The sequence below is a fragment of the Python bivittatus genome, unplaced genomic scaffold (genome assembly GCF_059951505.1).
Source record: "Python bivittatus isolate LINGU-HERP-01145 unplaced genomic scaffold, Pbiv_v1 ctg000370_np1212, whole genome shotgun sequence".
NCBI lineage: Eukaryota > Metazoa > Chordata > Lepidosauria > Squamata > Pythonidae > Python > Python bivittatus.
This window is the reverse complement of record NW_028277062.1, coordinates 2,655,365-2,668,445: the sequence shown is the minus strand read 5'-3', so window position 1 is coordinate 2,668,445 and position 13,081 is coordinate 2,655,365. Positions and strand designations below refer to the sequence as shown.

Genomic DNA, 13,081 nt, shown 5'->3' with positions numbered 1-13,081 from the left:
ACCACAAACCCATTTTAACCTGGCAGGTGCCAGGGGATTCCTCGTCCCGGACATGGGCATTACCTATTCTGGAAGGCTGACCTGTGTATTGAGGGGTGGGGGAGATGGGAGGGCGAGAAAGACCCTTTGCAGGTGTTCAGAGGCAACTCTCCCTCTCTTTCCAGCGCAGAGAGACCCCTTGCGGGCTTTGTGGGCAGGCGCAGCCCCCTAACTCCCGCAAAGAGCGCCAAGGCCCGGGGAGGGGGGCGAAGGAAGCCGCCAGAGTTCCCCAGCTGCTCCCCCGGGGTGGCTGGCAGGAGGCTGCGCCCGGGGGCGCCCAGTCCCTCCGAGTCTTTCCCAAGGGCGGGGAGACGCTGCACCCCCGGGGTAGCGAGAGGCGCTCGGCTTGCCCGTCTGCACGGAAGCCTCAGGACATGGGGGGGGGGGGTTCTTGGAAAGGTCAGACGGGGCCAAAGCGCTGGCCGAGCCCTGGAGAATGATGCCCCCGGCTCGGCCGGGTTTTCCTCTCGCCCGCCCCAGTCACCTCCTTCGCCGTCGCCGCCGCCTCCTCTTCCTCCTCTTCCTCTTCTCTTCGGATCTGCTGGAAGCCGGCTGGCATCTTCCTGGCAGGGAGGGCGCTCGGAAGGCTTTCTGTGCGGGGCAGCGCCTCTGGTCGCGGCCGTCGAGGGAACCGCGTTCAGTCCCAGGGCTGGGGGGCAGTTGCAAAGGGCCCGGGGGTCTGCCCGCGAGGCCAAGAGGCACTTGGGAGCAGCGAGCGGGGAGTCCCGCGCCCGGCTGGCGAGTCCTGGGCGCCGGGCAGGGCCAGGCAGGGCACCCTGAAGCGCCCGCCCCCGCTCGCTCATTGGACCCGCCCGGACGGGGAGGGGGCGCTCAGGGCGCGTGAGTCTCCGAGCTGCCGGGGGTGGGGCAGAGCCCGGGCTTTCGGGGGGCGAGCTCAGGTAGGCGCGGGAGGGGCCCCGGATAGGCCCTGGTGCAGCGCGAGTCTCCTGGTGCTGGAGAAGCGGGACGGAAGGGAGCGCTTGCAGATGGGGCGATTATCATCAATAATTATCATGATAATTATTATGGTTTGGGCTGTTAATTCCGCGGTCTACACCTCACCCGCCAGGGTGCGAGGCCGTTCAAGAGTCTTCCTCGCCCTGAGCCTTTTTTTCTTCACAACAACTGTGCCAGGTAGGCCAGGCTTGAACACATTAACTGGTACCGGGTTGCGATTGAGGAACGAGTTATGGGGCGGGGGCGGGTAAGGACGCGGAGGACACCCTCCAGCCATTACAGGATATACCAAATGACTTCCAAGGTCTTTCCCTTGGGTACCCCAATCATTGCTTTTACGTATAGAGGCTGTGTTCCCCTTTAATCGCCCCATTAATGGGAAGGGGGAGAGAGAAGCTATCTGGGAATAATGGGAATGGGAACGGGAATTATAATTGCAATGGTTAAGGTAGCACTGTTGCGGGGGGGGGGGGGTTATCCCAAAATCTACCTGGCACCTAATGAGTTCAATCTAGCCATAGGTCCACTGCTTCCCCTCCCCTCTGAACCTATGGAGGAAGGGTCAACACTTCTCCTTCCTTGTTTTATTTAACATAGGAATGTCCGGGACAGAAAACACAGGGACGTTTTCCTTCCTTTGCTCCACCCCCTCCCCAACTTCCATTCCTGCTTTTCTCCCCACTTAAATCCAGCTCGATGCCCATCAACTCGCAGCCTTGCTGAGGACTCAGAAGGGGGGTTCAGCAACACCCTGCACATAACCTGGGTCAGGAAGACATGAGAGCCATGCCCCAACCCGTGAACTATTTGACAGCCCACCTCATACAACAGGTGAAGACCGGGTCTGATTGTCTACCAGCCCATTGGAGCCAAGGCAGATCTATTGTGGGAACCCAGCCAGTCTGACTCTGGGGTCAAGATGTGCCAATTCTCTCCTGTGGTCACGGGATGGCACAGCTGCCCGCAGGTCACCCGGTGGGGGTGGGAGGGGGCTGTAACTTGAGCCAAGGGACAGAAACAGAGGAAGGAGGGGGAGAGGCCTTCATCCCTCCCCCCCCCCCCCCGCTGGCCCTAGGTCTTGTGTGTGCTCCCCCTTTGGGTGGCATTTAGAGAAAGTCACTCCCCCCCCCCCCGCGGGTGCCCTTCAGATCCCTTCCCTCCTCGGGGAGTCTTCAGCCAATCCAACTCACACCCGGGGTGGTCGTGCTTCTCCGAAAATAACCTGGAAGGGCAGCCAAGGGGAACCAAATGGAGCCTGGTGCCAGAGTCCTGGCTTAGCGTAAATTGAGGGTGGGGGGAGACTCTGAGCAGCTGCTAAGCGAGCAGGAGGGCTTGTCTGGAGGAGCAGAAAAGCCCACCCTCCCCACCCCCAAACCCTTGCCTGGCTTCGACTCTCTCGAAGCGTTCTTCATTTTTCAGCTCTCTTTATTTTTGGGGGGTGGGTAAGAATTTGTTTTGTTGCTCTTCTAAGCAAGAGAAGAGAACCAGAGAAAGAATCTGAGGGTTGTGGTGTTCTCAGAGGTCACCTAGTTCACCCCCCTACTCAATGCAGATCCCTTAAAGCATCCTGGGCTGATGAGAATGCAGCCTTTGTTGGAACATTTCCCTTTCCCTTCCTTTGGGAGCCAACCTGTTCCCCAGGTGACGGCTTCTGTCACTGCAAAATCCCTCCTAATATTTAACTTGATATTTACTCTCCTGTGGTTTCAGCCCTTTGGCTTCCGCCCCCCCCCCCGCCCCCCTCCATCCTCTATTTGACAATTCTTTTGACAGCTGAAGACTCTTCCGCAGACTCAACATACTCAGATCTCTTAATCATTCCGGGTGGGACCTGGTTTCCAGATGCCTCCCCATCTTGGCAGCCCCCTCTGAACTCATTTATTTCTCCCCCTTTTGAACTGGGGTGCCCCGGACTGGACCCGGGACTTCAGGTGGAGTCTTACCAGGGCAGAGGAGCGGGGAACAGCTCCTTTCTATCACTGGATTTTATGCTCCTGTTAATGCCCCCAAAATAGCTTTGGCCTTTTTAGCAGCTGCGTCCTGCTGTTGGCTCACGTTTAGCTTGGGGTTGACAAGGGCGGCGAGATCCTTTGCACGTGTCCGACTGCCAAGCCAGATCTCCCCCATCCCAGATTTGCCCTTTCATTTTTTTCTCTACTCTTGATGCAGGACCTCGTGTTCCTCCTCGTTCAACTGCACCGACCATTTTTTAATCCCGTTTAGATCTTTCCACGTCTCCTGTTTCTCAGCTGCTAGTCATGGGCAATTCCTTACTCGCATGTCATCCGCAAGTTTGACCGTTCCTCCTCACTCCCTTCATTCAGGCAACTGCGGGCGGCATCTTTACTTTCTTGACAACCCCCATCCCAACACCGATGGCCTCTTTATTCAGGTTATTCGTTTGGTGGAGAAAAATAGACGGACCGGACGCAGGGGAGGCTGCGCCCCCTCCCTCTCTGACTTTTGGGTGGGACCAGGGTCAGACCCAGTTCCTCTCTTTGCCCAGCCCCTACCGGACCCAAAGTGGCCCGCGCCCAGGGCGCCTAACGAGGGAGTTGCAACAGAGTAGCAAGGTGAGGAACCGCAACGTTCCATCCTCAATCAGGGACACGCCCCCATTGTCTCAACGTTCCATCCCGCTAACGAGGGGCCCCCCAGCTCGACCGCCTCTCCCGTTTCGCCCAGGAGCAGAAATCGCCCCCGATACACGGACAAAGACCCGCTGAGCTTCCCCAAAGGTCTCCAGCCAGATCCCGAGGATTCCCACCTGGGAGCCCTCCCGCTTCTGTAAAAATCTTTGCTTTCCTAAACATCGTTCGGGGCCCTTCCTTCTTGTAAAGCTGGGAGTCAGCAACCGTTGCAATGAGCTGGTCCTTTCTCAGGACTGTGCTCTGTACTTCTGAGTTTTCCCTGACAGAGGCATGGGACTAGGCAGAAAGGAATTTAGGAAGGCGTCGTGTGTGCGCGTGCACACGCACCGAGACGAGACGTCTTCTCTACTTTCCTCAAAAACTGAACTTCTGGGGAAGGGTTATATCGGAAGCATCTGAGAACCAGTAATATTTTTGAAAACTGCCCTCCCCAAATCAGAGGGGGGTGGCAAAATAGAGTGACAGCCATTTGTCTCCTTTGGGTCTTTCATCAGGGATATTTCCAAACAGCCAGAGACCACCAGACAGAATGGCTGATTGGCAGTAAATAATTAGTTGGCTCCTGGGACTGAGCGCAGCACCAAGAGTCAGACGCACCGGCCTCCTTTTAGCCCCTTAAAATAATCTCCAAAGCCCCCAGTGAGATTTTGATCTACTGAAGGATCTTTGGGGAACATGCATTACATTCCCCACCCCAAGAGAAGCACCCAAGTTATAGTTTCTCTCCTTCAATGAAGCTGCAGGGAAAGAAAACGTTTTGGGGGAAAAAAAGACGATAAAATCAAATTTCTGTGCAACAAAGATGGCCTTGTTGGCTGTTACTAGCCTTCTCTGATTTCCACCACATCCCAGCCAGCAAGGGGAAAAGGTGACTGAAGCAGGGAGGTCTGCGGGGCATGGTCAAAAAAGTCAAAATGGTGGCCATGGGGATCCAATCCAAGCATTTTGACTTTTTTGACCACACCTTGCAGACACCCCTGGACTGAAGTAAGACACACAAGGCCGTCATGCTCTTGAATTCCAGGGCAAGTAGCATTGTGCAAAATGCAGAAATCTCATAAGGAATAGACAAAAAATTAAAGGTGCAAGTGAAGGGAAAGGAAAGCAAATAGTTAAATTAATTTTGGCCCTTCCCCTTTCACTAGACCTCTCTAGAGCAGTGTTTCTCAACCTTGGCCGCTTTCAGCTGGGTGGACTTCAACTCCCAGAATTCCCCAGCCAGTGAGTTAGAGAGCTCACTGAGGTCTGTCTTACCAGCTGTTGGAATACTGACGCCTATCCCTTTGTTTTTTTTTAACGTTAGCAATTCGTGAGGGGGATGGATTTGCAAAGGGAATATATGAAGGACAAGGGAAGGGAGATTATCTAACAAATTATCTCGTCTTCCAGAATTCTGCGTAGAGGAGCAGAGAGAAGGTCTTGGAGATGCTGCCAGGCTTTTGAGATTCTGTTATTAGAGCCAATATCAATAAAATAGAGTCCTAGTACTGTATTTCTTGCGGGATCTGTTTCCTGACCTGGCCTACCTTGAAGGGCTGACATTTTACCTTCCATATGTCAAGGTGAACCCACTGGGTTTGCTAAGAAATTTCTAGGGCAGGCTTCACCTCCCGGGTCCCCTCCCAATTTGTTGGAGTTACTCCATTCACCCCCATCCAAAGGTTGGGGAGAACTGGTAGATTCACCATTACACATAGGAAATGGGGTGCGTGTGAGTTCTTAAGGTTATCAGAGAAAGTACAGAACGCCAGAGTCAGTGGTGTCCGGGGTTGGGGGTGCGCTCACTATCCTGCAGATTTTCACACTCCTCATTTTGCACTCCCCTGCTCTGTGAGTCTTCCCCTGTATGTGACACTATGGCTCACGCGTGTCATGACATCACCATGCCGGTGACATCACAAGGATAGTGCCATCGCGGCTTGTACCGGGCGCAGCTCTTAGATCTGCTTCCAACTTCGGGCGCCGATACCCAGATCCCTTGCTGCCAAGAGATCACAGGAAATAAGAAGTGAAGATTTTTTTTATTAGCAAAATTGGAAATTAATTTTGGAGAAACAGCCTCAACTCAACAGAAGCCAAACTGGCGGGATCCCCAGTTGGACAGCTCCCTGATTTCTGTTTTTTCCCACCAGCAGTTCTCCTGTCTGAATAGTCACAGCCGTTTCCTTCTTCCACCTAGAATTTGGAAAGCAGGCCTCCAGGTTAGACCCCTCCCCTATGCCCAGTGTTCCTTAGGAAAAAAATGTGGGAATTTTGCGCTCTGTTGTCTAGGAAGGTGATAGGTCCAGATCTTAAATCTAGATAGGGGATGCAGCTAAAATTCCAGGGTCCGTGCCAAAGGAACCTCCTGGCCAGGGGCAGTTTATCTGTGGAGCTCTTGGCTCAGGAAACCAAAGCAAGCTGAAACTCTTCCGAATTTCTTGCCCAGGATCCTCTACTGGAGAGGACATGGATGTTTTAAAGTGCCACCTTTCCAGACAGAAAGCTGACAATCTGTAGGTGCTCCAAAGCAGATTCTCTCCAATTTTCCAGAAACCCCGAGTGAGAAAAGGTCCTTGTTGCCAGAGCAGGAAAGGTGATCTAACTGCATGTGGCTGCCGGGAAGCCAAGCACCGTATTTTTAGATGCGATCATCCCTCGGCCCCGGCAAATGTCAAGCATTCAGTGGGGCCACGTGGAGCCTGCCGACTTAAAGGGTCAGCGGTGGGAACCCAGGCGGCCCTCCGTTGCTGCCACCTGAGGAGCAGCGTGGCCAGGCCAGAGAGGGGCTCCCACCTCCCCCCCCCCACCGTCTGGAAAGTAGGCAAGAGGAGGGGCTGCAGAGCCCAGACAGAAAGAGACTGCAGATTTCTCCCCGTTCCAAAAAAGTGCTTACGGTTCACACTTCAACAAAACTCAAGCATGACAAACGTGGCAATGGGTGCGTGCAGAGGGCTTGATGATTGATTATAGTGTGCAAACCCTGGCTTATGGTGCAGATCTTCTCAATCTGGAGCATTTCTAGAGGTGTTTGGCTTCAATTCCCAGAATTCTCCCAGCTGGCTGGGGGATTCTGGGAAGTGAAGTTACCCAGGTTGGGAAACGCTACCGTACCTTGGGTAAACATTGCCAACTATGGTTTATTCAGTTCATTGCAACGGAGCAAACTGGGGTGCCGTGGGCTGTGCAAACCTAGCCTATGAATTCTACTCATGAATGTGTGAATATTATCTAATAGCAACAACAGTAATTTGCCCTCACATTTAAAATCACAGAGCAATCGATTCTGGACATAAAATGGATCATAGAATTTAGTTCCAGCACTGAATGGGAATCACGGCCCTGGGGAGGCATCTGCTCTGATGAGCGCCCCCCCCCCACAAAGCGTTCCTAGAGCTCCAAAAGACTTCATTCCCTACATCTGGCCCCACTCCTCCCCCCCCCCCCCCGTTAATGAGAAGTAAAAGGTGTTACAGTAGGCGAGTAGGAAAGTGATGGCAATACTTCTGCTGAGGCCCCTCTTCCCACCAGTCCAGCTCCAGATGTGCTTGGAGGGCAGCTGGCTGGGCTGGTCGTATGTGCTGTGGGCTTCCTGCCCTAACGCTGCTCCCAACCTGGGGACATCCAAGGACAAGAACAGGCAGACGAAGAGGGTTGAGGGTGACCTCGAACAATTCCATGGGGCAAGGATGAAGCCTTGAAGCATGAAGCTGGCAGGAAAGGCCTTTTCTGCGCACGTCCAAAGACCCTTCTTGGACTGTTCCTGGGTCCATTGATCTGTAGCTATTCATCAACCGTCCCTGGGTCCAGCCTTCCATTGCTAATCCATCCGTCCCCTTAAAATCCCCCTGAAACATGCCCCAGGTGGGCTCAGCTGCTCCCCAAATTTAGATGCCATCTCCAGAGCCCTCCCAGACTGCCTTTTTTAACCTGCCAGAAAGTGGAGAGCTGTAATCTTAGAGTTGCAAGGGGCTTCATTCGAACCCCAGTCCCATCTCCCACTCAGGACAGGGTCGCCTCCTGCAGCTCACACAGCCAGGACAAGGCCCCCCCTCACTGGCAGCCTGTCCCACTGGCTGAGCACTGGGACAGTTGGGAAGGTCTAACCTGAACCTCCTTCCTTGCTGTTTCGGCCCCTTAGTTCTGGCCCTGCCCTCTGGGGCGACCCATTGCTGTGGGGGAACCCTTCTGACAATATCTGAATACTGCCGTCCTATCTCCCCTTGGTCTTCTTTTCTGCAAAGACGCACAACTGACGCGCAATGTGAAGATGCAGAACACGTTAAACCACAACCGGGGAAAAGAGATTGTGGCTGAGCACAGAAGGCAGAGCAGAAGAACCACTCATGCATTTTATGCCTTGTCCAACAAAGATCAACATGAGGCATACGAAGGGGCAGAAGATTAGCTCCGGAAATAAAATCTACTGAAAAGTATCAAAACAAGGAAGAGTAGCTTTTCTTTCGTAAGCCCTCCTTTTTCTTTTTAGATTTGGGGTCATTTAAACCAAGTAAGAAATGTCTGACTGTCTCTATCATCCATCCATCCATCCATCCATCCATCCATCCATCCTTTTTTCTTTTTCTTTTCCTTCCCTTCCTTCCTTCTCTTTCTTTCTCTCTCTCTCTTTCCCTCCCTCCCTCCTTTCCTTCTCTTTCTCTTTCCTTCCTTCCTTCCGTCCGTCCGAATAATTTATACAGCCTCCCATCTCACGACAGTGACTCTGGACAATGTACAAACATTAAAACCCAACACCTAAAACAATAACCCAACACATTAATTTAAAGACTTTGCCGATTACCAGGCAAAAGGCTGCAGATCCTGTATCCATCTTCTCAGGCATAAGCTCAGCTGAAATGGAATAGCTTGCATCATTGTTAAAAATGGAATTATTTCTGGAGTTCCCTCCTACTCCTTTGAAAAGACAGCGGTAAAATACATAATGCCTTTCAGTAAAAATAGTTAGCTGGACTCCTTCGGGTTAGGGTTGTTACCCAGATCTAACAGTTATATCCAGATCTGGTAGCCCTAGAGTGATGTTTCTCAAACTTGGCAACATTAAGACATGTGGACTTCAACTCCCAGAATTCCCCAGCCAGCAAGTCTTAAAAGTTGCCAAGTTTGAGAAACACTGCCCTACAGTATTAAAACACAGCTAAACGACTGGACCACCTCTTCTTTCAATGATTCAGAAAAAGTGTCCTTGTGAAGTACTAATTTATTCCTGTAATTGGACGCATCACTCAGTAACAGATCAGGGCCAGGCTTTCCCAGGGGTAAGTGTGAATCCAGATGACCGCTGGATATTTGCAGCCCAGATGTGGCAGGCTTATTCTCAGTAACATTAGAAATGCACATTTTGGACATCGCGAGCCAAGAGTTAAGTTGCAGCAAGGGTGGCACCTGGAGGCCAATTGCAAAAGTACATGTCTGAATTCACTGGCCAAAATCCAGCCCAGGTTTTCTCAGAAGCTGCCTCACTCTCTCGAAAAGGGTGGCCTTGGGTAGGTGGGTGGGTCATCAGGAAGACCTGGACTAGATTCCCTTGCATGACTCACGCTACCACCATCACGGGATGGCTTGGAGGCAGAAGCCCGTTTTCTTCTCTGTAAACCAGTGTTTCTCAAACTTGGCAGCTTTAAGACATGTGGACATCAAACTCCCAGAATTCCCCAGCTGGGGAATTCTGGGAGTTTGACGTCCACATGTCTTAAAGCTGCCAAGTTTGAGAAACACTGTGTAAACTATTATGGTCTGAGACCTCAAGGAAGGGCAGCGTCCTTGACAGCCGCCAAGAAGCTACCGGGGAGGGCCGGTGCCCTTCATCCACGGGGGAGATGTCTGGACGAGGCCTTTGCAAGGGAGGATCTCTACATCTCATGTCTAAACCTTGCCAATAAAACCAGACTGCATGCAACTTCCTCTTTTGCATTTCCCAAGCCGAATTTACAATTTACAACCTCCTTGGGGCAGGGATCTTTCAGCTGCATCTTGTAAAATCCCACATACATCCATGATATTGCTGCTTTTGCTTTTATATCGTTATTGCTATTGTTATTTCACGTCATTCGACTTTGGTGCCGACTGACTCCCAAGGGACTCCGGGCAGCTCGCAATATAAAAACCAGAATGCAAATACCCTAAGATGAATAAAAAATACAGTATCAGAAATAATAAAATGGCAATCCAGGCTGCTTACATCAAAACGCGTTCAATGTTTATTATATGAATAATAAACATATGATTGTTTTTATATCACCACCATCATCATGGCTGCTGTTGACACAGTCTACCAGATAGTTCTGACTGGATTTGGGACTTCTGACTATCACATTCTTCCCGAGGATCTAGGATATCTAATTGTCACTATATAGGAGTTGTCCCAAGTAATGGGCCTTTTTGTAATGGATGTCCATTCCTATTGTATTTAAGTGCTTGTCCAGATCTTCTGCGATGACACCAAGCCTACCGGCCACCACCACAACTTTCTTTTTCCACATTTGCTTGATTGCTGTTTGAAGGTCTTTATTTCTCTTCTGTATGTGTGTGTGTGTGTGTGTATTAAAGTTTTTATATATATAAACTTAGTTTTGTATATAACACTCTTAGTTTTGTATATAAATTAATACAAAACTAAGAGACCTACAAACAAAAAGAAAAAGAGAAAAGAAATATTAAAGATGACTTCTCCCTCCCTCCAAACAAGTATATGCATTAACAGTAATTTAACACCTTCTCTGATATTACTAAAAAAGCCCTCTTCGTCCCCTTTCTCATCCCTAAACAGTAACCGTATTATGAGAAATATTCAACAATCAATCTGACCAGCACAAGCATTAAGAGTGCCAGTAATAATGAACTACATATTTTAAGCTGAAACAAATTTTGCATTTGAAGGTCTTTATTTCTCTTCTGAAAGCTTCTGCCTTTGAATGAAATTTGTTCATCGGAAAAGGCGCCTTTTGATTCTTGGCTAGCCTAGAGTAACACAGCTCTCCTCCAACCACAGGTTAGGTATTTTTCAGAGCCCACCCACCCACCTTTTCAGAGCCCACCCGCCCACCGCCCACCGCCTTACCCAACTCCCCAATCCAGCCTGCAAATCTCCCAGCCACCACTAGGTGACAGTAAAGAGAGAGGGGAAAGGGAAACTCAGCACTGTCTGCTGCTCATCCAGAGGTTCGCAGCCCAGATCTGGTAGCCCCAAGCTTTGGCATGACGTCTGCCTAGCCCTCTTGCGCTTTGGGCATTTCCCAGTCCCGAGGACAAAACTCTGTCCTGTGGTGGCCCGCTGGATGGGTGGTGGCCGTGTTTTTGTCCCTCCTCCCCAATGACTGTTAATCACAAGGAACTTGCCAAGGAGCGTGTCATCCTCTCGGTTTCAGGTTTCACCGTGGGGAGGAAGCAACAGGCCCATAAAAGTGAGTTTTGATGAGGGCATGGCTCCTGGGATGGAGAAGCAGAGATGAGGTCTGCTTTACCTGGATCTATGATACTGGGCGGGGCAGGAATACCTGACCATATTTGGGCTTCACTACAGCCACACTTCAGCGCATCATGGAGAGGCGGGGGAAGGGGGGGCTTTGCACCGGGAGAGAAATTGAAAGCCGGTTCCAGTTGTGGAGGATGACCTGGCTGTCTCTCTCTCTCTCTCTCTCGCACACTCACACTTTCTCCTGCCACTGGCCTTCAGGTCGCACGGGAAGCAGACAACACCTCTACGATTGGAAATGCTCCAGGGGAATCCATAAAGGACAGGAAGCGCACACCAAGTGACAAGGAACACACAGAGGCCGTCTCCCGCAGTCCTGAACTCTACTGGAGGAACCCATGCGCGAGAGCCACTCTGAGCACGTGCAGAGTGGCAACGAACCCACCCAGGCCCCATAAAGGAGACCAACGGTGCATGCCCAGAGGGGTCATCACCACCATTTCCCCCAACCTGCTGCCTCACAGACTTGTTGGACTTCCACTGCCATAGCCCCAGAGCCCCCCTTAGCCCCAGAGATGGCTGCAGAAAATGGGCACTGAAGTCCAACATCTATCTATCTATCTATCTATCTATCTATCTATCTATCTATCTATCAATCAATCAATCAAATTTGTCACCGCCCATCTCACTGCAGAGCGGCTCCGGGCAGTTTACATTAAAAGAATAAATATTAATTATAATATAAATATTAATTAAAAGCACATTACAAAAGGTTCCTATATAAATAATAAATATCATCAAGGAAGCTGATGTTAGTATGTCTGAACGGTACCCAAGTTAGGGAAGGGAGGCGCTGGTGTGTGTCCAGGAGACTCAGCTCTGCACGGTAACAGAGTGATACCTTTACCTGGCTGGCAGGGGAACTCCCACTCCTGCCCAGGGCTGATGTGGGCACAGGGGGGTCTTTAGCTAATCATTACACATTACGAGAACCTCCTTGGAACCAAGTCTACCCCCTTTGCGCATCTAAAAGTACAAGTAGAAACGAACAAACCACATTTGTAGAGCAAGGCAGTCTGTGCATGGCTGGGTGCACCCACACGGTGTTCCCCTGACTTCACATTGTGTTCTGGGGTGGAGACTTGGAGGAAGAGCCCTGCAAACGCCTGAAAGTCCACTCTGCAGTGGGATCAAGGCCAAGCCTGCCCCTTGAGTCTAGCCCCTGGGCATGAGCGCACAAGAGCATGGCAGGAAAGCAAAGGGTTTTTTTCTGCTCTTTGTTCCCCCTTGTACCGTTTGATATAGACTGCCTTGGAATACGGAGGATTCATTTGGCTTTACGAACAGCCACAGATCAACTGTGATTAATCCCCCTTTTATGCCCTTTAGCTGAAAAGCTGGTTGTCACGCCTTGTTCCCATTTATTCTGTAAAAGCTTTCTCACAGAGAAATGATTCATTCTTCCAAAGCCAGGCGCGTAACTCTGAAAAAGAGGGGTGCTCTTTCCACACGTTTAGAAGCACTTTTGCAAGGTCGTATTTCTCGGAAATACTTTAGGCTGCTTTTCAGGTAACCTCATGGAATAAGATTAATATCCAAATTTATAAAAGCCCATCATCATCGTCATCATCAGAAAACCTGCTACTTAATTCTTAATTTTTCCTTTCAACCCTGAGATTGCTAAAGTTTCCCTGGCGTTCACCAATTGTCCAGGGTCCAAGCAACAAATATTCTCTGTAGTTCTTCAAGGGAGGATGGGAGGGAAATGCAGGTCTTGAATTTTGCAATAATCCGTGGCTCGAAAAAAACATGGGCCCCTTACCTGGGTCCAATGCTCCACAGCCAGGTGGATGGATTTGATTATGACATCGAGGCAGCCCTGAGAACTCTGACATGCCACTAACCCTAACCCTAGCCCAACCTTTGCTTCCCTAGAGCGTCACAGGGAATACCACGGCTTGCACAATTCTGATCTCTGTCGGTATAGACACGTGACGGCATTTGAATACCTCTTCCGATACCT

General features: G+C 50.7%; 1 protein-coding gene across 2 annotated transcripts in view; it reads right to left on the bottom strand.

The window, feature by feature from the left end:
* SLC2A4 (solute carrier family 2 member 4) overlaps nt 1-13,081 on the bottom strand; it is a 35,727-nt gene that overhangs the window by 22,091 nt on the left and 555 nt on the right. Inside the window, exon 1 of one of the 2 annotated variants that reach the window (XM_088142098.1) lies at nt 524-797. The exons of the other annotated variant lie outside the window; for it this stretch is intronic. Coding sequence (XP_087998224.1) covers nt 524-598 — 75 coding nt within the window. The 5' untranslated portion in view covers nt 599-797. Of the gene's footprint in view, nt 1-523; nt 798-13,081 lie in introns of those variants that run through there. 2 annotated transcript variants of the gene reach the window in all.